Genomic DNA, 26,417 nt, shown 5'->3' with positions numbered 1-26,417 from the left:
TCCTGAATTCTGGTAAATACCTTCTTCCTGATCTTCTCTTACATGGATATAATTGGGTGGAACCTTGCTTCCACTATAGAATGGTTGAAGGACTCACATAAGTTGTTATCAACTGACTCACATTTGGAACCCACTTGGAAATATGCCCTTGCCCAATGTGTTGGCTCTGTTCTCATCATGTCCTTTGCACCTTCAGGTGTTTCCTGTGCTAGTTTTTCTTTATAATAGTTGAAATCTTGCTGGTTAGATGCTTTGGCAATAGCCCAGAATATTTCTGCCACTCATGTGCCCTATACTTCTTCCTCCAGTTGGCATAGATGTGCCTAGCACACATTATGTGCTCAGCATTGGGTAGGTAGTCCTGCATAGCATTAATTAGTCCCTTCTGCTGATCTGAGATAAATACCCAACCTGCTCCATTGTTGTTAATGTCTAGATCCTTGATTAGCAACCCAACAAACCAATTCCAACTCTCATTTGTTTCCTTCTCCACAACTGCCCAGGCCAGTGGGTACATTTGATTATTTGCATCCCTGGCTATTGCACACAGAAGCTCTCCCTTCACAACTCCTTTGAAGAAACATCCATCTAATCCTATGACTTTTCTGCAGCCAGCCTTGAACCCTTCCTTCAGTGCCTTGAAGCAGACATAAAAGCTTTGGAAGATATTCTGATCCATGTATGTTGGATCCAAACAAACTGCCACAGTGCTTCCTGGATTGCTTCTCAGTAACTCCAACTGGTAATCAAAGACCCTGCTGTATTCATCCTTCATACCAGTCATTAATTTCTCCATTACAAGACCCTTTGCATGCTTGCATTTGGAAGTTGACACATCAGCAAACATGTCCTGCAAGACTGTTGCTTTCATGCTCTCTATCTTCCACATTGGGTTAGCCAAAATGAAGTGCTCATATCTTTGAGCAATTACTTTAGAAGTGACTAGTCTATTGTCCCTATTTTGTGCACATTCATGAATGTTATTGAATGTAATGATATGAAATCTGCTTGTTCTTGATCTCTTTGCTGCATACAGTAACCAAGGACAACCATCCCAGTCACACCTGGCTCTAACCCTGTCTGCCTCTGACTTCACAAAGGAAATACTTCTCTTTGTAATAAGGCCATATCTCTTGAGTGCCTTCACTAGCTGGTTCTTGCTTCTAAAGACCATAGTAAACTCAAAATGTGGAACTTCAGTGTTAGCATTGTATCTTGGATATGTTGTCTTCCTCCTTACTACAACTCCATCAGAATCCTCATCATATGAATAGTCTTCATCAGATGAATCATATTCCCAGTCCTTCTCCTCACCCTCTAGCTGATCCTCCATGTTTGAAATTAGTTCAACTGGAATAGGTGCTTTTGGATCCATTCCAATCCAACTCTTTGTATCTCTCATCCTCTTCTTGAATTTTCTTACATGTCTTCTCATCTCAACAACTTCTGAATTTTCACCACTGTCATCACTATGTGCCATGTATTCAGGGTCAGAGTCTGAATCTGAACTGCTAGCATGTATTTGTGCAAGTGGAAGGGGCTGGTATTCCTCTCTTTCATGCTCAGGATGCACTGGATGCAGTTGCTCTGTTTCATACTCTGTTGGCCTTGCATCTTGAGTTGGATTGCACACTTGAGAAATTGGAAGTTGAGATGGCAATTCATCATTTGCAGCTGCAACTCTTCCTGCTCTTGGCTGCTTAGCTGGGCTCTTAATCACTTCAGTTATCACACCACTGCAATCAGTAACAAACACATCATCTACTAACTGCACATATTCATCTTCTTCTTGATCTTGAGCTGGCTCTGCACTAATGATATGATCAGGTTGAGAAGCATCAGATTCACATATGTCCACTAATTCATCTTCAAAGTCACTGCCACTACTGTTGTACTTATCCTCCTCTTGATGGTACTCAATATAGATATCTGCTACTCCTCCCACACAAATATAGTCTGCCATCCTCATACAACCATTGTCATCGTGCAACAACAACAATCCATTGATAAGCTGTTTACCAGGAATAAGAAAATACAACTTCATCGAATCCTTGACCTCCATATGATCTTTAAGAAAACCTTTCACTTCCTGAAACGAGAGCTTGTCCCTCTCGATCTCTGACATCTCTTCATCGCCCCCCACATACTCCAAATTAGAACCATGGCAGACAAACTCCCCTCCAATATGAAATCTCACATTCAAAATCTCGGTCGGGTCCATGATGAAACTGAAATGCAAAGGAAATAATCACTACACGGAAGTAATCAACCCTAAAATCGACCAAAATTGGAGGCAAAAACCTAGCTTTACCAGCACCAGAAAAAAACCCCAATATTCCCGCCTAAACCCTAACCCTAATGCCACAGAAAGGCTCCACACTACGGCTACAGGACGAGGAGATGTCGGAGAACTTACATGCACTGTTGCTTCTCGTCGCGCGGTCACGATCGTCGCCGCTCCGTTCATCCGCCCGTCGCCATTGCCGCCATTGGAGCAGAGGAGAAGAGAAGGAGAGACTGACTGGTCGGACCACAGAATGGGCAGATACAGTGCTCTACCTGGGCTGCAGAGGATAAGCCCATCTTCTTTCGGCCCATAAGCGCGACGGACCGGCCGAAAAACTATCTCCCACAGAAATCCCGGCCACATCAGCGAATCCCCGTTTGGCAACAGGACTCAGGGTTCGAATTAGACCGGGATCAAAGAGTTCAGAGTGCCGATTCCCGGGATTGACAGTTCAGGGTTCGATTTCGCTAGCCCCTACGAGTTCAAGGTTCGTTCTGGACTTTTTCCCTTAAAATATGGTACTTCTAGCTCGGTTGCTAGTGCCATTTTTATGACTATTATTATATGTCGTTAGATTTTAGTCACATTGTGTTTGAACATTATAATAGGGAGAGCAACCAAGTTGCTCATGAACTAGCTAGGCTAGCTAAGTACTCTTCCCCTACTATCTGGATGGACTCTCCTTCGGATCAGGTGGTTCCCTTATGCTATTCTTTTGACTAAATAAAGGAGGAATCATTTTTCAAAAATAAATAAATAAATCTCATGTAGAGAAAACTAACTATTCATAAAAAAATCAAGGCTTCATTGATTCAAAGGAATTTCATGAAAAAAATTGAAGGATTAAAATTCTTAGGATTTTTTCTTACATTGGTCCTTCGATTGATTGGAATGGGTTCCATAGAAAATTTTCCTATGAAATATTTTGTACTTCCTCCATTCTCTTATATAAGACCGCAAACTCAAATTACAGGTATCAAGGTAAGACTTAATGATTGCTTTGCAAGCCAACTTTTTTTTTGTTAATCATGATCATTAATACATCACATGCATGCAAGGAAGAAATAAGAAGAAAGAAACTAAATGTCATTATGACTACATGCATGCAAATATTAAATAAATTAGTACTACGAGGAAACACCATTAATTTTTACCTCGATTACTATTAATGGCCTTTTTATATAGATGCAAACTGTATTTTTTATAGTGACCTTGTATAAGACTACCCACAATGAAAGTAACATGCGTAGTAACATAGATGTCATCTAAGCAAGTAATATGATGTGCCAACTAGTTAATGAGAAGAAAAAAAATGAATAACTTAGCATGTTATCATACTAGGAGTAACATAACGGATATCAAGGCAAGATGAGTCTATAGGCTAATAATAAATGAAATGTTCAATGTTACTACCCTTATGTTACTATCCACTGTGAAGGTAGTAACTTAAACTAGTAACATATGTATGTTATTACTCATGTTACTACCCATCATGAATAGAGACTAACATTGAGCCTTGCATTTATTACATTATAGACTCATCTTGTTTTGTTATGTGTTATGTTACTCCTAATATGAATAATTAGTTAAGTTATTCAATTTTTCTCTTTTTTTATTAATTAGTTGTCACATCATATTTTTTGTTTACATGACCTCTATATTACTACCTATGTTACTCCATTGTGGTAGTCTAAGGGCATAGAGGGAGTATTACATTTCATAGGAAATCTAACATCCACTCCAACCTCTTTTTACAATTTCTTTGTTTTTCCATGACATCAAACAAATGAACATGCCACTTCGACCCTATACTTTTCCTATTCCTATGTTTTAAAATTCCCGTGAATCAAAGAGGCCTTCTATGTATTTCAAGTAGAGAAGACTAAGGAATCCGGCAAGGAAACTAAACAAAATCAGGAAAGACAGAAGCGCAACTCGATTCCATCTTTCTTCGTAGCTGCCTCCTCGTTTTGGTATCCACTAATCATCAGGGTGATCGGCAGCGATGGTTTTTAAGCTCTCTTCACAATATCTTTTAGAAAAAGAGATCCTAAACTAAAAGTACCATCTCGCCATTAACCATGTCTTGATCGCACAATATACGCAGCTTTCAATAGGTTTAGAGGCCTAGAGCGTTGCTACGCCCAGCAACATATGGTCATGCCAGCTTTGCCACCAGAATTAGCTTCAATACAATTGCACACTAAAATGCCTTATACTATGGCAGCTTCGCAGGGTCGCATTGCATTATCGGTCCGGTGGAACGAGAGAGGTCAGTCTCCAAGAAGGCACAACGGCTGCCTCATGCTGAGCTCCACTTTCAGACGCGGAAACATCGATAGGTCGTTGCTCGTTCCCAAAACTTTCTGCATTGCAGGTTTGTAGCAAACAAGTTAATGTACGTTCAGTCTGATCTGCTGTGCTTTCCCAAGGAAGAGGAGAAATGGGAGGTTTGGGCAACTTACCAGTGCAGCAAGATGGGCTTCTTGCAGAATACCCCCATCAATCTCCAATCTGGCTATTGGAAATTCCGGAAGATGCCCTGACTGTTTCTTGCCAAGTAGATTGCCGGGGCCACGCATCACAAGGTCAGCGTTAGCAAGGTGGAATCCATCGGACGAATTTTCAAGCACCTTCAACCTTGGCAATGTGCTGGAAGTGGAGGACAGGAATACACATCTGGATTTCTTTCCCCCGCGACCGACCCGGCCTCTTAACTGGTGCAACTGAGACATTCCAAATCTCTCGGCATTCATGACAATCATCATAGAAGCATCAGGAATATCGACTCCGATCTCAATAACTTGTGTTGCCAGGAGAATACGCGTTTCCCCGGATCTAAAACTGCCCAGAGCTTCATCCTTCTCGTTGCCCTTCATGCGGCCATGCAACAACCCACATGGATAACCTTCGAACTTTTGTTTTATGGAATCGAAATCGGCTTTAGCAGCATGAAGTTGCGGTAGGTGCTCTGATTCTTCTATGATAGGATAAACGAGGTAGACTTTGCCTCCATCGATAAGTTCATCCCTCATCATCTGCAAGACGCAAGCCAAAAGAATATAGGAAAACACTGAGTAATGCAAACAAAGACAGAACAAACGAAGAATCTCTATATCCAACAGCAAATTACGTCATCACCTGGAAGACAGTTTCAAACCCAGCGTCATTTCCTTCAAGAGCAAGAGTTTCTATAGGTTGCCTTCCTGGAGGCAAATCTGTAATCTATAAAGAAGTGGGTTTCGATTGTAAATATTCCAAATACCGGTGAGAAATGAGAACAGTAATGCAAGAAACACTTCCAAAAATATGTGTTTCCAAATAAATTTGGTGAAGTACAAGGTTCTAGATGACTAGCAATTACTTAGAGAACTCAATGCATCTGTAGCAAGTACCTGAGTAAGAGACATATCCCCATATAAAGCAAGAGCCAGTGTTCTTGGAATTGGGGTAGCTGACATAGCAAGAACATGGGGAGCCATAAATGTTTCAGAATCAGAAGCCACATCTGCGCTTGTATCTTCATCACTCAGCTTTGAAGACGAAGTATACAGCTGTAACGAGTTGCAGTAAGATGGCTTGGCAACAAAAATGCTAATCTTGTTCAACTTGAAGCGAAAATAGGATGGCAGAAATTAACAAATGAAATTTGGATCTCAAAGGTAATAATTACCTTCTTTTTTAGGGAAAGGCAACAACTACCTTTGTTTTCTTGTTACACTCATTTCACCCTTACATTTCTAATTTGGTGTTACGAAATGTTAACAACATCATGATATGCAAGTACTTTTGATGATAGGTTTTCATGTAATGAAGTTAATCTTTTATTGCTTCTACATATATTAGTGGCGGAAGTCTGAGAAAGTTGACTACTTGTATTCTAGGATGATGTCTGTTTTCGAACCGAGGTAGTAATCAGCAAAAAATTCCTTGGATAAATGAGAGCATACAGTAGACGTGCATCCACAAGGCACAAGGACCACAATCATGTATTGAGTTCAAATATATAAAAATTGTGCATACACAACCACAAACTGCTGTTCGTTTCACAAATGGGCAATGGTTGTGGTATTTGGAAAGACTATGGAGCTTTTCAAATAGAAATTGTGCATAGACAACAAAATTGACCATAAGATGCAGTAAAAGCAATAGATAGAAGGTATCTATGTTGATATAATTCAAGCACAAAACTGTTTTTACCAATGGGCACCGCTCATGGTATTTGGACAGACCGGAGCTTTTCAAATGGCTAAGTTCTCGGCGAATTCAGTATTTGAGATGTAAATCGAAGTCTGTTATTTGACATACTAATACACAAAAGGATATCATAGTCATTGCAAGAAATTATGCCGAAGGTCAGCAATATGAAACAGTATGTTCAATTGGGAAAATGAGCATTGGCAGGGGGGTGGGGGCACCTTATATTGTTCTACGTATCTATATGGTAGTTAGTGCATGTGCATGCAGAAAAATGAGCAACAGGAGCAAATTCAGTAGGAAAGTGCTGATTATCTTTTCCATGCTTTTTTTACATTATTTACCACGAAACAATGCATGCAAAAGCGACATGAATATATCACAAGCACACTCCATGTCCATGATAAGTATGATTCCTTATAAATCCATGACTAGATTCCAGAAACTGCATCTCAGCATAGGAATGATGTAACACGCAGAAACTACATGTATAGTTAATAATTGAGTGAATAAAAGTGGTCAGTATATTACCTTATTATTGAACCTTCCACGTTGAATAACACCAAAACGTTGCTGCTCATCTATAACAGAGATACGTAAAGCTGAGAAGTCAGTTTTATCAGCTATTAAGGTGTGTGTTCCAATGACCATTGATATTTCTCCAGTCTTGAGACCCTGCCATGTATAAAACACGTAAAGATATGAAAAATATGCAGTGTCAAAACTTGAAAAGTGTTGGGACTAGAGATAATGGGTTACATTCCGAATTATCCTCGACTCTCTGGTGGAAGTTGAACCAGTTAGCAAGGCAATATTTGGTTTGCATTCATCTCCATCTAACTTCTCCAGCAATGAAGTTAGGTGTTCATAATGCTGAACAGCAAGTACCTCAGTTGGAACCATGAAAGCAGCCTACAAAATAAAATTATAAAGTTAATACACCAGACAAATCTCTCCTGAATAAAGAAAGGACCACGAGCAGGATGATAATCATTTTACTTATAGGTCCCATTTGGATTTAGCATGTATGGGTATCATTAGTAAAAAATCCTTTGGCATGCTGTAATAACAGTACAGAAGGATGTCAAATTTGAAGAGTGTACCTGAAATCCTGAGTTAACAACCTCCATACATGCTAGGAAAGCAACTATAGTTTTACCACAACCAACATCCCCCTGTTACAAAAACAATGATTTTGTAGAAATATTCATACAAGCTTCAATATGTTTGAGTAGCACATTTGTAACTAGCATACAAAAAAACTCTTGTGTAGATCTCTGATTGATAAAATAGAGAGCTCGTACACATAAATACAGGAGTTTTGTAGTATCACATTTGGAATTTGAAACAGAAGGATGTATAATGTATACTGGTCATTTAAACATAAAAAGGCAAGGTGGGAATGAAATGGATGATACACCAGTTGAAACTACTCCAAATAAACTATCAGACAGAGGCTGAGAAGAAAAATATGATGCAGTTAACCAGTTCTATCAAGCAACTCACTACTCTGTAATTTTGAGGGTAAATCAGAGAGGATGGACTCCGCTCCGCTCCCACTCCCACTAGCCTAGCCAGACCCAGCCCCCTCCACCAATCTCGCTGCCAGACTCCCCACTGGTGGCCCTCCGCCCTATCCCCTCCTACTTCCCAAGGTGATCCCCGGCTCGCGCTCCCTCTCCAGCGACCGAGTCTCCTCCGGGGATGGAGGAGGCTGGTTCGACTCGGATGGTGAGTCCTCCGCGCACTCCTACAGCAAGATCGTCCGCTCGCCGCCGACTCCCCGGAGCACTGCTCCCGTGCTGCCTCCTGCGCCTGGCCCTGCAGCGGCAGCCATGCGGCTGCCTGCCTCAGCCCACATCGGTCACCGCTCCGAGGTGCATCGCATCTTGGGGTCGCCGTGGTGGATGCAGACGGGTTCCCGCAACCGCGTCGCAAAAACCGCCGTCGCCCCCATCCTGCGCCTGCACCGAGCACAACCCAGCAGCTCCTGCGCAGTCCGTCCCCAGAGGAGGTCGCCGGACTGTTCCCGCTGCCTGGACCACAACCATCAAGTACGGGACTGCACCAATGATATCTGGTGTCCGCGCTGCCATCATCTCTGGCCACGACTCCCGCGGTTGCGACGATTTCCATGGAGATCTGGCCACACCCAGCCGTGCCGGTCCCGCCGACCCTGGAGCTGCCCTTCCCCGTGTTGCCACTCCACCCCCGCCTCCGCTCCCAGCTCCGGCTGCACAGGCGGCCACTGCTGAACCAGCACGGGTCATCATGGCGCACTCCGCCAAGATGGAAGTTGAGGAGGTGCTCTCCCGCATGCTGGTTGCTACCACGGGCAACAGGCCGCGGGTCTCCTCTGGCGAAATCTTCGAGCTGCTGTGCAGCATGTTCGAGTTTGAGGAAGACTGACTTCAACGTCCACGCACACAACCCCGAGGATTTCCTCGTAATCTTCGGTTCCAAGGCATCCATTAATCGCATGAGGGGTGAGCACTTCATCAACTGCCCACGCTTCACCTTGTCGCTCCGCCCGTGCTGCAAGCTCACCCATGCCGGTTGCGATGGGTTTGAATACCGCTGTTATGACCAGAGGCCCAGTTAGCAAAACTAGCCCAGTTATCTTAATAATATTAGGGGCTTAGCCCAGTTTATTATAGCCTAGGGAACTTATATATAGCCATGTAATCAGCACTTTTGAGATTAAGCAAAGATCAATCTATTTTGATCGGCTCCAACTAGGAGCCGATGCCCTAACCCTAACCGCTTCTTCCATCGCGCCGCCGCCCCCATCCGTGCGAGACGGTGCCTCTGCGCCGGCAACCACAGCCGATCCCCTCCTTCCCCTACAACCTCCGGCCAAGACCCGGTAGAACCCTAGTTTCTACCAGTTTGGTATCAGGTAGCTTCGGTGCGATCATGTCTTCACCGCCGCCCACCTCAACCCTCCCGCTGCCGACCGCAACCACCGCCCCGTTGGCCACCACGGCCGGCACCCCTTCTCTGCCGGTGTCGGTCACCTCCGCCGCGCCGGTTCCCACCGTCTTCACACCGGAGGAAGTCACCGCAGCGCTCCGTGATCTCGCCACCGCGGTCCAGGGCATCCGCCTCTACTTGGTTGGGCCCTACGGACCGCCGCTGGCCGCGCCACCCGCCGCTGCCACCGGGCAGCTGCTCCTGCCGTGGCAACCGCCGCACCCGGCGGCCTCCGCGGTGCTCGCTGGGCCGCTGCAGCTGCCTCCCGCCCTAGCCGTAGTGGCCGTCGCCGACACTACGGCCTCCGCCGTGCCCGTTTCCCCGCTACAACAGCAGCCGCCACTGCAGCCCCCCCCCCCCCCCGATCCACTCCGGGCCGGCTACGACCGCCCCGGTGGGAGTCCCGATCCACCAGGTCCGGTTCCCGCCTTCGCCGTCACCGCTTCCGGCCTGGTTGGCCGGGTCGTCACCACAGCCGGCGCCCGCCTTGCAGTACGTCGAGCCCTCCAGCTCCGCGGGTCCCTACGCCGGCCTCGACGGGCAACCGTTTCACGGGGGATCCCGTGCGTCCACCGACCCGGCGCCGCCCCCCATGCTGCTCCACACCGCCGACCCGTACGGCCACAACAGTCACACTCAGACACCGCCACGCTTCGCCACCTTCGACAGCACCGAGGACCCCCTCAACTAGCTTAATCAGTGTGAGCAGTTCTTTCGGGGGCAACGCACGCTCGAATCGGACCGCACCCGGCTCGCCTCATATCACCTCTAAGGCGCCGCGCAGACGTGGTACTACGCCCTCGAACAGGACGAGGACGGCATGCCCCCATGGGGGCGCTTTTGCGAGCTCTGTCTCCTTCGCTTCGGGCCGCCGGTACGCGGGAGCCGGATGGCGGAGCTAGGCCGACTCCCCTTCACCTCCACGGTGCAGGACTTCGCCGACCGCTTCCAAGCCCTGGCGTGCCACGCGTCCGGCGTGACGGCCTGTCAGCGGGCCGAGCTCTTCGTCGGCGGTCTGCCGGATCAAATCCGCGTGGACGTGGAGCTTCAGAGACCACAGGACATCCAGACCGCCATGTACTATGCTCGTGCATTCGAGCAACGGGCGGTCTCTATGCAGCAGGCATTCCCGGCCCAGGCACCTCGCCCACCCCTCAGCCGGCTATGTCTACACCCAGCCGGCCTGACCAGCCGGCGACAGGGACTCCCACCACGGCAGCAACTCGACCGTTCCGTCGGCTAACCCCGGCCGAACAACACGAGCGTCGTCGACAGGGGTTATGTTTCAACTGCGATGAGCCCTACGTGCCAGGCCACGTCTGCCCGCGCCTCTTCTACCTGGAGGCAGACGACTATGTCGCAACGGATACAGCTCCCTCCGAGCTTGCCGAGGCGGCGGCCCCGGCGTCAGCCACCGCTCTCGTGGTCTCCCTCCATGCTCTTGCCGGCATATGAGCGGAAACAACGATATTGTTGCCAGTGATGGTTAATGGGGAGCGCCTCTTAGCTCTCCTGGACATGGGCTCTATGCACAACTTCCTGCCCGCGTCTACTATGCGTCGCCTGGCCCTCCAGCCGACGGGCGGCGAGCAGCTCCGAGTTACCGTGGCTAACGGTGACCGTCTCCGCTGCCATGGAATTGCGCAGCAGGTTCCCATCCTCATCGGCGACGAGTCCTTCGCCATCACGTGCGTCGGCATTGACTTGGGCGACTACGACTTCATCCTCGGCCTCAACTTCTTGTGGACGCTCGGACCCATCCTTTGGGACTTCGACGCACTGGTCATGACTTTTTGGCGTCAAGGGCGCATAGTGCAGTGGAAGGGCGAGGGTGGCACTTCTCCAGTAGTTCCCTCTCAGCTGTCGACCGCCATAGCAGCCTCCGAGCCACCCCTATTGGCTCATCTCCTACAGCGGCACGGCGATCTTTTACCGGTGCTCCTTGTTCACAAGCCCGAGGGCTCGTGGCGTTTCTGCCTCGATTACCGTGCTCTCACTGCCACGACGACGCGGGTCAATTTTCCTATACCGGTCGTGGAGGAGCTCCGGGAAGAGCCGCCAGGGCCACGATTATTCCCTACGCTCGACTTGCGTTCTGGCTACCATCACGATCACTTCGAGTTTTTGGTGATGCCTTTCGGTCTCTCCAATGCGCCGGCGACATTCCAAGCCTTGATGCACGACGTACTTCGGACCAGCTCAACCCTCCGAAGGCACCTTGGGAGCAGCCCAAGGAGTTCCGCCAACATTTTCTAGACGTCCAGCTCGAGGACGAGCTGTTTGCGCAGGCGGGGAGAAATGTTATGACCAGAGGCCCAGTTAGCAAAACTGACCCAGTTATCTTAATAATATTAGGGGCTTAGCCCAGTTTATTATAGCCTAGGGGAACTTATATATAGTCATGTAATCAGCACTTTTGAGATTAAGCAAATATCAATCTATTTTGATCGGCTCCAACTAGGAGCCGGTGCCCTAACCCTAGCCGCCTCTTCCATCACGCCGCCGCCCCCATCCGTGCGAGACGACGCCCCTGCGCCGGCGACCACAGCCGATCCCCTCCTTCCCCTACAACCTCCGGCCAAGACCCGGTAGAACCCTAGTTTCTACCAACCGCGTTGAGCTTGAGCTCCGGAGCATCCCCGCCCATGCCTGGCACATGGCGACGGCGGAGCACATCTTGGGGATGGGCGTCTAGATCAAGCACCTCACCCGCAAACATGCTCCCCGACGATCTCGCCATGTTCCAGCTCGCTGGACGCGCACACGACCCGGCCGGAATCTGCCGTGCAGCCACGCTAGAGATCGTCGAGCAAATCCCCAGCCGCTCTGGCACGTCCACCCTGACCGCCCGTACCCTCACCTACCCCATCGCCATCGCCCTCGTTCGCACAGAGGTCGACAGTTCCTATGCTCGCGGCATACAGGCCGCTGGCAACGACGGGGGACGAAAACACAGGTGCGGGGTGCAGTCCTAGCCCTGGCCCTAGTCTCTGGCCATCAACGACGTCGTGGACGCACAGACGGCATGGTGATGGATTCCTTGGGCTGGCATGCTGATCACCACTCGCTCTGGTCAGATGGAGTGGCCATGGCCTCCACCTGGGGATCCCACGAAGCTGCGCCGCCGCCGTCCATAGGATGGCCAGAGAAAGAGATGTTGCCCTAGTCAAGCATGCATGGGCCACGACGATCTAGTCACCGTGCCACAAAAGGAAAGGCGAAAAGGAAGGATGGGCTTCTTTTGACAAAGGGCCCTGCCTCCAAAGTTGCATGCGACGCAAACGTGGGTCTGGCTGGATACGTTGCTCGGCTGGACGCAATCGCTGGCGGCACCCCATTGGCGAAGAACACTCCAGAAGCCTCCTACGATTTGCACTCCGCATCTCCTGGAGCGCGTGAGGACGCCTCGGTGGGGGTCAAGCTTTGGCCTTCCTAGCCTCAGCTCTCGTCGGGATCTAATCTCTGACTCTATGTTGCCTCTGCCAGCAAAGTGCCAGACTCGCAGCCGCCCGGGCCACACTTGCCGGCCAACGACGCTCTCTCGGGCCAAAGTGGTGTTTTGTATCCGTCAGCGACTAGCGCCATTTTGGATTCTTCTGCTAAACGATCAACCGACATGAGCGCGCATGTTTCGAACCAGGTACCATGCCCGGACCCTCCGCCAACAATCCTGAGCCACCTTTGAAGGATGGGCTGGCAGCGATGGACCAACAGCCCTTCACGACTCTGCAAAGGCCTAGGACGACCAAGTCCACTCTGTTGACCCATCGCAGAGGCCCGCATCGCCCTTGGCCGGGCCCAATCAAGACACGCAGAGGATGGCGCCTATTGATCACACCCACATGCGTTCCGTCCCGGCCGTTTTGCCTCTCTCCCGCCATCCTTCGTCCCTCCATGACTCATGCCAACCCCCGCAAATCATGAACGTGCAACAACTTTTTGGCTGCTGACACGAAGCAGATCGAGGCCATGATGCCCGCACCCGGGAAGAGGCCACGCCACCCTCTAAATTTCACTCCTCGACGTGGCCGCTCGGCTTGTGTTGCATCCTCACCTACGGCGGCGCCACCTACTGCGGAACAGAGGGCGCAGGTTCACATCATGCAAACTCTCGAGATCATGGCATCAATCAGAAGATCATGGCCTTGGAGATGAAGGCGTACGATGGCAGACGATGGCATCTTTGTCGAACCCATCCCGCTCACCGCCCTCTTGGCCATCGCCATGCTTGTCGACCACAAGCTCTCTGCTATTGTAACTTCCCCGACGACGATCTCCACGAACAATGTTGTTGCTTGCGAGACTTAGCCCTTGTCGCGCTCCAATCTTTCCTCGTCAATCATATTTGTTATGGATCACCGCCCAAAGATGGTGATTTGGAACGTTTGTGGACTGCCCATGCTAGGCGGTCTGCCATTAGGTCGCTGTCGGACACCACCGGTGCAACCATCGCTTGCCTTCAGGAAACAAAGTTGGCCTTAATTTGCCCATCGATGGTTCTTGACACACTTGACGTTGAGTTTGACGATTACGCCTACCTCGCATCGAACGACATCCGTAGCGACATCGTCCTAGCCTAGAAGAGCATGGTCGTGAATCTCACGAACCCGACGTTCTCCGCAAACATGTTCACCGCCAAGGTTACCACATGCTCTATCCCCCCCTTTGGTGGATGACAGTGGTCTACGGACCGCAGGACGATGTCTATAAAATTGCGTTTCTACAAGAGCTGCGCGATTGCCATGGGCCATGAATGCTCTGCGCGGATGTTGACCTAATCTACCGCGATGAGGACAAGAGCAATGGTAATCTGAATAGACACACGATAGGGACATTCCGAAGGCTTACACATGGTCGAACGAGTAGCCCCCGCCCCCACTCTAGTGCACCTGGACAGAGTGCTCTACGCCCCTGACTGGGAGGATGCCCATGTCGCTTGCCACCTACGATGCCTAGCCTCAAGACCATTGCTCTTGGATTGTACCCCAATGCCGGCTATGCATCACCAAATCCACTTTGAGGATTTATGGTTGCGCCTTGATGGCTTCCACGAGACAATGACTATGGCTTGGAGCTCAGTCCACGACATTGACCCCTTCCGTCGTCTGATGCTCCACTTGCAAGCCGCGGCCCAGAAGCTGACGAGCTGGAGTTTCCTTTCTGTTGGGAACATTAGAAATAAGACGGCCATCTCGCGTGAGCTCATTTCGCGTTTTGACAAGGCTCAAGAAGACCATATGTTGACGTCATATGAGGATTGATTCCGTAAGCAGCTCAAGACTTCCTATCTTGGCTTGGCTTCTATGGAACGCACCTTCGCTCGACAACGCGCCAGGATCGCCAATCTGAAAGACGATGATGCCAATACCAATTTCTTCCACTGGCAATGCTCTTTATGCCGGCAGAAGAACAAGATCTCTGGCCTCACCGTGGACGGACAGGTGCTCTTCGAGCAAGAGAGCATGGCGGAAGCTGCCTTCGCACTGCCGGTCCGAGCTCATCATGCCCAGTGACCTAGACGACCTTGATGCTCCCTTCAGCGTCGAAGAGGTCTACGAGGCGATCAAGTGTCTGCCCCAGCGCAAGGCACCCGGGCCCGACAACTTCACCGCAGCGTTCCTAAGGGCATGTTGGAGTATGGTACGACAAGACTTCGTCGATGTCTTCCAACAGTTGTACAAGATAAGGGGTCGTGGCTTCTGTAGCCTCAACCAGGCATTGATCACCCTGCTAATGAAGCACGCATATGCCAGCTCCAACATGCCGTTAGGAACGCTGCGGTGAAGCCGTCGGGCCCGGGTGCCTTGCGTTGGGGCAGACCAATAAGCCTAATCCACCTGGTGGCCAAGATCTTCGCCAAAGTGCTCTCTCTGCTCCTCGCCCCTAAGCTGGATCACCTTGTCAGTTGATACCAAAACGTGTTTATCACCGGTCAAAGTTTGCCTTCAATCAGCTGGGCTCCTCCACCTGTTGGGTGCCCCGCGAGTCTTGCTCAAATTGGACCTCGCGCTTGCTGGCTTGGCCCTTCCTCTTCAAGGTCCTCTGCCGATATGGTTTCGGGAACAGCTTCTTGGAGTGGATCTCTATCCTCCTCTCGTTGGCAAGCACACGCGTCCCGATGAATGGCAAGCCGGGCCCCCCTATTTGGCACCGGCAGGGGCTCCGTCAAGGTGATCCCCTGTCGCCACTACTATTTGTGCTCGGTGTTGACACAATAGAAAGGCTCATCAAGCGTACGATCTACCTAGGAATCATGACTCAGCTACACCCTAGACGTTCGAACCCCGCGATGTGGTACTTTTTTGCCACTGTTTGTCCAGCGACAGCATGGTCATGCGGGAGATTTTGGAGGGTGAATTACGCCAAGAGCTCCACCTCGTTGCTGCATTGCGACACGGATGAGGCAACGGATGTGCTTGCGCACCTGGGCTGCCATATTGTTGAGTTGTCGATCACCTATCTCGAGGCCCCTGACACAATGGCGACCTACCGCTGCCCAATTACAGCCCTTTGTCGAAGGGATCGTCGGGCGTCTCCCCGCTTGGAAGGTTGGCCTGATGAACAAAACGGGCGCCTCATGCTAGTGAAGTCTGTCCTGGGTGCCATTCCCATGCTCCAGCTCCTCACATTCACGCCACCAAAAAGACACTTTTTCAAATCGAGAAGATTCAGCCTGGCTTCTTATGGGCTGGTTGCGCAGCTGCCAACGTGGCCACTGCCACGTCAACTAGCGCTGCGTTTGCCACTCCATCTCGCACGGTGGCCTCGATGTCGAGGACCTCGAGCGTGCTAGCCTCGTCCTGAGGCTATGCAGGCTTTGGTTCTCGTGCACCAATTTTGAGTGCGCCTGGTGTAGCCTGACGTGCAATTGTCTGTCGAGGAAAGGGCGCTCTTCTTTGCCTCCACCACGATGACAATTGGAAACGGCCTAACTGCGCTTTTCTAGGAGGACCATTGGATCAATGGGCAATCAATTTGCAAAATCGCCACAGTACTATACAGTTGCATCTCCAAGCGTCGCCGCAATATTCGGATCGTCGCTGAAGGTTTACAGGGTCATAGCTGGGCATGAGACATTCATGGGACCCTTGGCATAAACGAGATTGGCCAATACATGCAAGTCTGGCAGGCGATCAAACACTTCTTGCTCTCGCATGCCCTTGGCATGCTTGTTTGGAAGTGGACAGCCTCCGGCACCTACACTGCTAGCTCCCGCTACCTCACCACATTCCACGGATCCGCAACTTGCTTCTCTTGGAAGCCCATCTGGAAGAGCTGGGCGCCGCCGCATGTGAAAATTTCCACTGGCTGGCCAACCTAGACAGGTACTGGACTGCTGATTGCCTCGCTAGGCGTGGTCTCCAACACCAGCCCCAATGCCCAGTGTGCGACCAGGCCCGAGACGATGCGTCACCTCCTCCTGGAGTGCCGCCCTTTCGCCAGACTGACTTGGCATGAGATCTCAGCCTTGCTAAGGTTGACCAACACAGGCCCAAATCAGGAAGATACCCTCATGGACTGGTGGCTCCACGCCAAGCAAAACACGCCTACACAGATGCGCAAGGGTCCCGCCTCCATTACCTTCCTGGCGCCGTGGATGATCTGGAAGCAACGCAACGAGTGCATATTCGACAGTGCCCAACCTCTCGTCCATGCCCTGGTCTCTAAGATCGAGGACGAAGCCGAGCAATGGGCACGAGCTGGTGCTCGTGGACTTTGGGTCATCTTGCCAACCACCTCAGGTGTACACTATCTATTCCCTGCTTTTGCCCGAACTTGGCCTCTTAGCAGGATTGTAACAAAACTCTATCTTTTCAACACAATGAAACACAAAGATCTTTTGCGTTTTCTCGAAGAAAAAAAAACTCACTACTCTGTTTGAAAGCTTGCGCATATTTCTTGTTCACAAACATGAGGCATGTTCCATATTCCAATGCAAAGTGTGTAGTTTCATCTATAAACCTAATAAATGTCCAGTTTTTACTGTGTATTCCCTACATGCATGCTTTGAATAAAGCACTAGAGATATAATAATTGGGGGTACGTTAGTCATTGTGTTTTCTTGCTCTACACGCAAGCATGCTCTATATTTTCAAACAATTGGAGGTATAAATAAGTCCAGAAACAAGAACAAAAAAAAAGTTAACAAACCAAGAAGAACACAAATAATTACTTGCAAGAGCCTGTTCATAGGAACTGGTCTTCTGAGATCCCATATAATCTCTTTAACAGCATTTAGTTGACTCGCAGTAAGTGAATAAGGAAGAGCCTTCAACAATTTATTGGCCAGGGGAGACCACTGATTGACATCTACAGCATTTAACTCATGATTTTCACACTTATATAGCAATTCTTCCTTCTCAACCCGTGTACCAACTGCTTCAAGCATTTGAAATAGTCTCCCCAACTGAAACAATAATAAATGATTTTGTTACTGGCAGTCTGGCACATATTCATTTGCACAGTTATGAAAATCGATGTATCATGAACAACAATAATGAACTGAAAGTGACAAAAGACTCTCTCAAACTTTACAATCACACAGGTATTAACATTCAGCCGTTTTCAAATCAACATAATCAAACCAAACATATTAAGCTTCCTCTAGCAACTTGCTAACTGAACAAGCATACAAATTATACTGAAATTTCTAGATATGTATAAGGAGATCCTGCAGAGATGGCACCATAATTAGAATACAATGTGATTATACATTGAGTTGTTATGAAGGAAAATACTAAAAAATAACTATTTTTCTTTAGCAAAAGAAGATGACATTATCCAAATTCTGAAGTAGCACTAAAAAGCTAAGCTGTCTGAGCAAGGCAGTTTACTGAAAATATAATGATACCTGGAGATAAAAGAAATCATCGAATATAAGCCTTCGGCGAGCAAAATCAGCTTCATCTCGATTCTTAGGTTTGTGAATCCCCATGTAAGCCTAACATCGACCAAAAATGGTATTGATAAATGGGGAAAAAAGTATTAGGAGGGCAAGCAGATGACTAGGCATACAATAATAGAAGTTTGAACAGATAAAACAGTAGAATACAGCTATAAAAGTTATTAGTTGGAATCCAGAAACTGCTCAATGTTCCACAACTGCAAGCTCCAAAAGTAGAGATAAAAAAAGGACATGTCTTGCATCACTTAGAGAGCGACCAAACATGACATGTACTCCGTATGTCCGTATAGTTGTGGAAGGTTAGCACAAAGAACTATTGCATTGAAGTAACTCTGTTATGTGAAGTATAACTAGTGGCATTGCTCCTTACATCAAACAGATTTGCCAAGTTGAACTCGGTGAGAACCTCAAGAGGAATAGGATCAATGTCTGGAGTCAGCATCTTCAAGGCCCTGTAAACATTTGAGACTATTATATAGCCAGAAGGAAATAATGAGTAACCACATGCATTCCACACAGGTCAAGGTGGCTCGCTTTTTATGTTTTGCAGTCACCCCTTAAAGTATCAACATAACATAAGTTATGCACTTCTATATATTTGGCTCTTCCCATTTTAATCCAGAATCAACTACTCCCTCCGATCCAAATTAAATGATACAACCTCTACAATGTCCATTTTACATTGTATAGATGCTGCGTCAATTAATGCGGGTCGGAGGAAGTATTTAACTTCAAGAAGACTGTCATGTGTGCTTAGTTGGGAGCCTAATATCTTTCAGGATTTATTTAATTGACAGAAGTTGGTTACATTGTATCCGCTTTTACATAGAGGGTTTGAGAAAAGGAAATTTTAAATCAAATCCGAAGGATGGGTAAGCACTACACTAACAAACTTGGAAATAAACTAAAGAGATTGGTATGGATCCAAACTTGAGGATCAAGCCGCTGCCTCCTCCTTATACTTAACGTGGTGGCCATAAACCCAGTTCGACATGACAAAAACAATCAACATTCCAACATATTATTTCACATTTCATTTCAGTTGACTGAATTATACTTTGGTGATATAAACGGACAATTTGGCGCACATTTGATGAGAAATATAATCACACTAACTGTGGACTTAAGAGGGGCATCAGTTAGATCTCAACAACCATTTAGAAACCAAAAGAAAACACAAAGCTTGCACTGACCTAGAGATGGACTGTCCCAGCAAACGTGCTTCCAGTCCCGCTTTTGATGGATATATAGGATATGGTTTCCTATCAAGCAGGGCATTTTGTTGCTCCTCTTCTTCGAGCTTGTCAATAGTGTACTCCTTCAAATCATAATGCCCACTAGAAAGTACCTTCTTGACCTGCACGTTCAGAATCAGTGCAAAGGTATAAATCATATACAGGACATTAACCCTGGTACTTGACAGACACAAGAGACCATTATTAGAACTGTGCTTATACCATAACATTATCAAACAGGGGTTCAGAAGAAAAAAGTGCTACCTCTGTAACCAAACATAAGACGTTGCTCAGAATCAGTGCAAACGAATTGAACTGCAAAAACGTCTTATATTTAGTTACAGAGGGGGTACCATGCTGCAAACACGCATCAGTGTACAGGAAACACCAGCAGAAAGGATCATCAAGTGGAATGTAACAGAAATAAATGTTTTCAAGTGGAATGTAACAGAAAGAAATGTTTTTGTTCACCAACCTTACCACTGACATAAACAATATCCCCCTCTTTGTGTTTTGATGATATGCAGTTAAGAAAATATTGAGAAGAGAAACGTTGGCCACTGAAAAACTTCTTGAGGTGCAAATGAATCCTCTGTTTTTGCTCTGCTCCAGAGTTACAACTCACATCTGAAGAGCTTAACTCGGCCTCAACTATTGAACAACCAACAACAACCTCAACGAAACCTAAAGTACTTCTAATCCTGACTCCCCTGAGAGAGATAAAAAATATTAACAAGGATGGAAAAAAATCTAAAATACATGCTGCTTTCTACATGAAGGAAAAAGGTAGCCAGATAAGAAATTCTACAGCCAATTAAATCAGCATGACATTATCATCCAAATATATGTCAGCATATAAAGCAGCGAGTATTTCTGATAATATGAAATGCTGTTTTTCATTTTATGTTACCTAACTGATTGCCCTTTTACATTCTCAGTAATGAACAACATCTACAAAATACTTTTTTTATAGAGCATCCATTTGGGCAACAACCTAGATATGAATTTGCTTCCTGCACACAGCACACACAAACATATTCATCATGTAATATGTTCCTAAATTGTACCATAACAGACTGAACACTACTACCTTAGCAAGACCAAGGTCACATGCAACATTTCTAACAAACATGATGTAACACAGCTTCTCTGCCTTAGAGTGGCACTACAAATTAAGCTTGCTAAGATGTCTGAAAATATTTGAATCGGTGATAGTGAAAGAGAATTGTTAGACCAATTTGAAGGAATAAAAGATAAAGCTAAAGAGCTGGCCGTATGACTAGTTGATTTATCAACTTGTGTTGGCAAGGTCGTGCCCAGATGATTGAAGGAAATGCAACATAAAAGTTTACGAGTTCAATGTTCTTTGCTCATGTTCGAGTTTACGAGTTCAATCTTTTATTTTTTTATGAACTCATTTCTACCTACTTTAGAAATAGTGTACTGATTCTAGGTCTTCATCCAAATTTGTATATTGTACGGACTACGGACCACTGGGTCAGTTTGCACTTGCTGAATTGTACTGTGCTGAACTTACTTTATAGGCTGTTGTTAAAAATAGTTTGACAAAAGTTAGTGCCCTATTTTGTAACCACATCCAGAGTATAGCGAAATAAATGCCCTACACTTACAACACGATCTTATATACCTCTAATGCTTTACTGTTAGCCAAGAAGCAGTTATTATGCCCCTTTCCGCGGATTACCGAATGCACATAGCCAAACCACAAGATATGCCAAAATGGCTCAATCAAGATGACCAAATTCCTAGCGCAGCCCAAGTCTAAGAGATCTGACAAATTCAATACCAATTATTTCTCTAAGCTTTATTGGACATGCACATGAATTATATGGCTCTAATGCTCTATCATGTCATAAACTATGTTATATCTACAATTATGAAGGGCTACATCCAAGAGGAACAAAGCTGTCATAGTGTCACAGTTCTACTACTTTGTTCCAAAACAATAAAGGCTTAATCATCAAACACTGATAAATATACGCTGTACAGTATTAACAATCCAAAGGGCATGAAGGCAGATATTGTAAAGCGAAGCCAGGACAACTGTGCATGTCACATGTCAACGAGCCTGAACTGAAGCACAGTTAACATGTGGCTTTGGTGCCAAAGAAAATGTCAAGAAATCTCTCATATGTAAAAATATAGAATTACTTGGAAGATATAACAGTTCCAAAGAACATGATGTACTGCCCATCTTCTATTAGATCTTGAGGATTTTGTAGATCTGCATAGGTCCTGGGGAAATGCTGCAGCAATTTGCGGATCTATATCGAGAAACAAATCAAATGTGAAGAATTTCATAATTTTTTGAAGATAACACAAAAGTGAAGTGGCTCTTCTGTAGTTACCGTATGGAAACCACCATCCTCTAGCTTACGATATTGCTTACTAGTTGTTCCAGGCAAGGACCTTATATCTTTGTCCAAGATATTATTATCGGGACTTGTAGCATCAGGTAATGACTCTGGACAAGCTTCTGTAACAACTGCCGACTCTCCAGGCAAATGCCTTCTATTTTTGTCCAAGACAGTACCATCAGCAGTTGCAGCATCAGGTAATGACTCGAGGCAAACTTCCCCATCAACTGCTCGTTCACTAGAAATATGCTGAGTGGTAAGAGAGCTCTCTTCACTGATTGAAAGATCATTTACATTTGCTAGAGATGGACCTAATGGGTGGCACTTGTCAGCAAATTCATCATTTGTCTCCAAATTTCCACCAGATTCTAAGATAAAATTTGTGAGGTTTCCAGAAAGCATGGTTTCGTTGCACTTCATATTAGCAGAATCATCATATAGCTCAATTGGTGACGAGTCACCGATTTTTATGCATGGGAACTTGGCCGAAATTTCTGCAAAATCGATTTCTTTCAAGACACTGATCAACTCTGTGGCAGATTCTTTGCGGACTCTTTCTTGCTCCATCAAATACTGTGTGTTACTATAGCCCATCAAAACAGGCACCTGCGACCATAAATATTTCAGAGTATGCTCACCATTTATTTGTCGATAAAAAATGGATGATATCAGTTTTGTGTATAAATTGGTGAAAGGTAGCATTAAACAGACAATCACACAAATGGGGAAAAAATCAGGGACCACTGAATAGATTCGTTGATGAGCTTAAGGGAAGCCACAATGATAATAAGTCGTAATATAATATCAAAGCATGGTAAACAAAAGAATGGATCCTTTTGTAATTCATAATATATGGGTCTGATCCCTAGTTAACATATTCCATGCACAAAAGGAAACAATTTTGATTACGGAAATCTACACATTGCATGAAAACTGGAAACATGCAAATATTGGCTAGAGAACTTGGAAAAGTAAAACAATTATACTAGGACTAGAATGTGTAAAGAGATGAAATAGACAAAAAAGGACTCAATACTGATGCATGGCAAAAATCTGAGGTTAAAACCAACAAAGTTACAGGAAACCGGCACAACTCGCATACTTTGTTGAGGAGCTTTGATCTCTCTGATATCCCATCCACCTCCAACAGCTTTCGCACGGACGTGTGTTTATCACGTGAACACCACCGGAATAACCGAGAACCAAGAGCATTCCTAAACCTGCAACACAAACAAATTCAGTTAATTTCTCCACCATTACTCGCTAGTCATGTGCTGACACAAAGTAGCAGAAAAAGATAGATATGCACAAAATAATACCTCATTCTGGAGCACATCATTTTGGAGCGCCCCCACCGAAAATCTAAGGAGATCGCCCTAGCTAGATGACACTCGCTGCCGCCCTGAAATGGAGCGACCTCACTTCAGGCAATGTAGGGGTTCAGCTTCATCAGTAAGGTAACAAGCGAAGTGTCCGAATCCGAATACCTTAAGCCATGATTGCGCAGACGAGGGGGCGATCATTGGGGCGGCCGTCGGCCGGCCAGCAGGCACCCTTCGTGACCCCCGCAGCACCCAGTTCGCGAAGCGCCAGGAGGAATACCATTAAGTTCCAGGGCGCGAACGGAGCGGGAATGAAAGACCCCGTACCTGGCGGTGCGGCCGGGGGATAGGAGAGATACGCGATGCGGGGGTGCGCAGCTGCGGGAAGAATGGGAAGCCGCCGGAGTTTCCGGTGCTCCGGTGGCGGTGCTCACTGTTCTAGGGGTTTAGAATAGAGGAGCAGGAGCGGGAGCGGCGGAGGAGGGCAATGGATTCCCACGAGTCGCTGGAGCGCGCCCGCGGTGCGGGGCGGGAAGAGGCGCTCGTGCGCGCGGATGGAGCGCTTGCCCCCCCCGGGCGATAGCGGTGTGCGGCGTCGGCGTCAGGCGGGGGACGTGGGGCGGTGGGCGGTGGGGAGGGGGACGAGTGGAGAGGGAAGAGCCGAAGAAGAGGGGAAGGCGTGAGGAGAAGATGGTCATTCTGATTTATTTATTTTTCGTTGCCAAACACTTTTATTATCTAAAACCCTGGACGGACGGAACGGTTGCGCGTGCTCGAGCGGTCGCGGTAGATTTAGCACGCGACACTCGACGCTCACTATAAATTCAGCGCCTTCCACGCGTCCTTCCACCGCTCCCACTCGTCTCTCGCCTCGCCACGCGCCCTCTACTGATCTCTCTCTTGCCTCGCCGTCGCGGAACTTCAGGCTACCGCGGTGTCTGCGCTCGCCCCTCCGGCACCTTCTACGTCGAGATCCGCTCCGGCGACATGCGCCTCGGCCTCGGCACGTTCAACACCGTCGACGATGCCGCCCACGCGTACGACGCGGCGGCGTGGCGCCTCAACCGGCCTCGTAGGGAGATGATTTTCTCCGAGGTGATGACACGGGAGTGGACGCAGAACCTCGCGCCTCGTTCGCGGGTTGTCACCGAAGAAGACCATCGTCGGAACCGAGGCGGGAGCGCCGCCTCGGCATCGCTGAGATGCACGAACATGTCAACTTGCACCAACGCATACAAGAGTGTAGAAAATTGTAGATATCAAGATAAAATAAAAATAAGTAAATGGCAGCAAGATATTCAAGGTTTTACCAATATGTTGTGAATAGACCCGGGGGCCATAGTTTCCCTAATGGCATCTCTCATAAAAAATAGCATACGGGTAAAAAAATATTGTTGGGTAATTGATAGAAAAGCGGATGGTTATGCAATATTTACGGCAATGATCATGTGTATATAGGCACCACGTCCATAAATAAATAGGCCGACTCCTACCTTCACATATTACTATTACTCCACCCATCGACTGCTATCCAACATGCATTTAGAGTATTAAGTAAAACAGAGTAATGCATGGAGAACAATGACATGATGTGGACAAAGTAAACTCAAGCAATATGAATAAACCACAACATTTTATTCTTAGTAGCAGCAACACAAAGATGCATCTTGTCACCTTCTGTCATTGGGATATAGAAATTTGCCAGGTTGAACCTACCACAACACACTTCTCTCACCGAAGAAATGTCGATCTAGTTGGCCAAACTATTTCAATAGATCGGAGAGAATTACGAAGGTATCACAATCATGTACATAAGAATCATAGAAGTATTTAGAGGAGACTCAAATATTTATCATGAATAATCTGAACATAAACTGGAAATTTATCGGATCCCAACAAACGAACTGCACAAAAAGAATTACATCATATGGATCAAAATGAAGATGCGATGATCATTGTACTGAAGATCAAAGAGAGAGAGATTGCCATATATGTGTTGGCTATGGACTCGTAGGTCTGTGGTGAACTACTCACATATCATCGTGAGGGCCACAAGGTTGATGAAAAGGCCCTCCGTGATCGATCCCCCCTCCAACAGGGTGCCAGAACGAAGCTCCACATGGCCTCCCGCGGGAACAGAGACTTGTGGCGGCTTAAAAAGTCTTTCCGAACATCTTCTAGTGTTTTTAGTGTAGATGAAAATTTATAAGCCAAAGAACGGAGTCGGGAGGGACGCGAGGGAGGCACAAGCCATGAGCTCCCCCCCCCAGGTCGTGTCGTGGGCCCCTCATGAGCCCTCCAGTTTTCTTTCGATGCTTGTTGGTCTTCTTTTGGTGCAGAAAAAATCACCGAAAAGTTCCAGCGCAATTGGGCCGAATTTGGTATGGAAAACGCGCAAAGTGAAAAACACGCAGAAAACAGCTACTGGCACTGGCACTGGGTCAATAGGTTAGTGCTCAAAAATAATATAAAATGGTAAATAAATACCCCAAAAGTATTCTAGAATGATAATATATCAGCATGGAACAATCAAAAATTATAGATACGTTGGAGACGTACCAAGCATCCCCAAGCTTAATTCATCCTCGTCCTCAAGTAGGTAAATAATAAAAACAGAATCTTTGATGTGACATGCTATCCATAATGTAACCTTATGCATGTATGCTCATTGAAAAACGATGAATTAACAAATATTAACATGGCGATACTTATAGGTATAATCGGAAAATCATTAAGCTTTTTAAGTATACGATCCTCAAAGATTGTTTTACCCCCTATCCATCTTATTATATTAGCAAGGCATAGCTCCATCTTCACCACATTAATACAAATGTCAAGCACCGTGATGTCCAAATCGGGAAATTGGATCGTACTTTTTCAATATGCATCAACTTTTTATTCTCCATGCAATACACGAGCGTGAACCATTAGACATAGCTTAAAGGTGGAATAAAATATGGTGGTAGGTTTCAAAGGGGTAAAAATGGAGAATTTAGTCTCACGTCAACTAGGCGTACCGACGAGCTATGGAGATGCCCGTCGATAGATATCGATGCGAGGAGTAGGGATTGCCATACAAATGATGCACAAGAGCTATAAGTGTATGAAAGCTCCACTGAA

The 26,417-nt window shown here is 46.9% G+C and overlaps 1 protein-coding gene across 1 annotated transcript; it reads right to left on the bottom strand.

Annotated features, from left to right (window-relative positions):
* Positions 1-4,200: 4,200 nt before the first annotated feature.
* On the bottom strand, positions 4,201-23,919 carry LOC123406336 (ATP-dependent DNA helicase homolog RECG, chloroplastic). Its single transcript, XM_045099832.1, has 17 exons — positions 23,463-23,919; positions 23,295-23,377; positions 23,078-23,195; positions 21,967-22,581; positions 21,770-21,882; positions 20,073-20,307; positions 19,556-19,719; positions 18,733-18,814; positions 18,309-18,398; positions 17,631-17,864; positions 7,588-7,659; positions 7,244-7,396; positions 7,016-7,159; positions 5,683-5,841; positions 5,429-5,512; positions 4,753-5,325; positions 4,201-4,653 (listed from the first exon to the last, which is right to left on the bottom strand). Exons 1-17 carry the CDS (start codon positions 23,496-23,498, stop codon positions 4,561-4,563), a joined length of 3,048 nt encoding a protein of 1,015 aa, XP_044955767.1. The 5' UTR covers positions 23,499-23,919; the 3' UTR covers positions 4,201-4,560.
* Positions 23,920-26,417: the final 2,498 nt, after the last annotated feature.

Source organism: Hordeum vulgare, chromosome 6H, assembly GCF_904849725.1.
Source record: "Hordeum vulgare subsp. vulgare chromosome 6H, MorexV3_pseudomolecules_assembly, whole genome shotgun sequence".
NCBI lineage: Eukaryota > Viridiplantae > Streptophyta > Magnoliopsida > Poales > Poaceae > Hordeum > Hordeum vulgare.
Note: the sequence above shows the minus strand (reverse complement) of the source record. Positions and strands in the feature narration are given on the sequence as shown.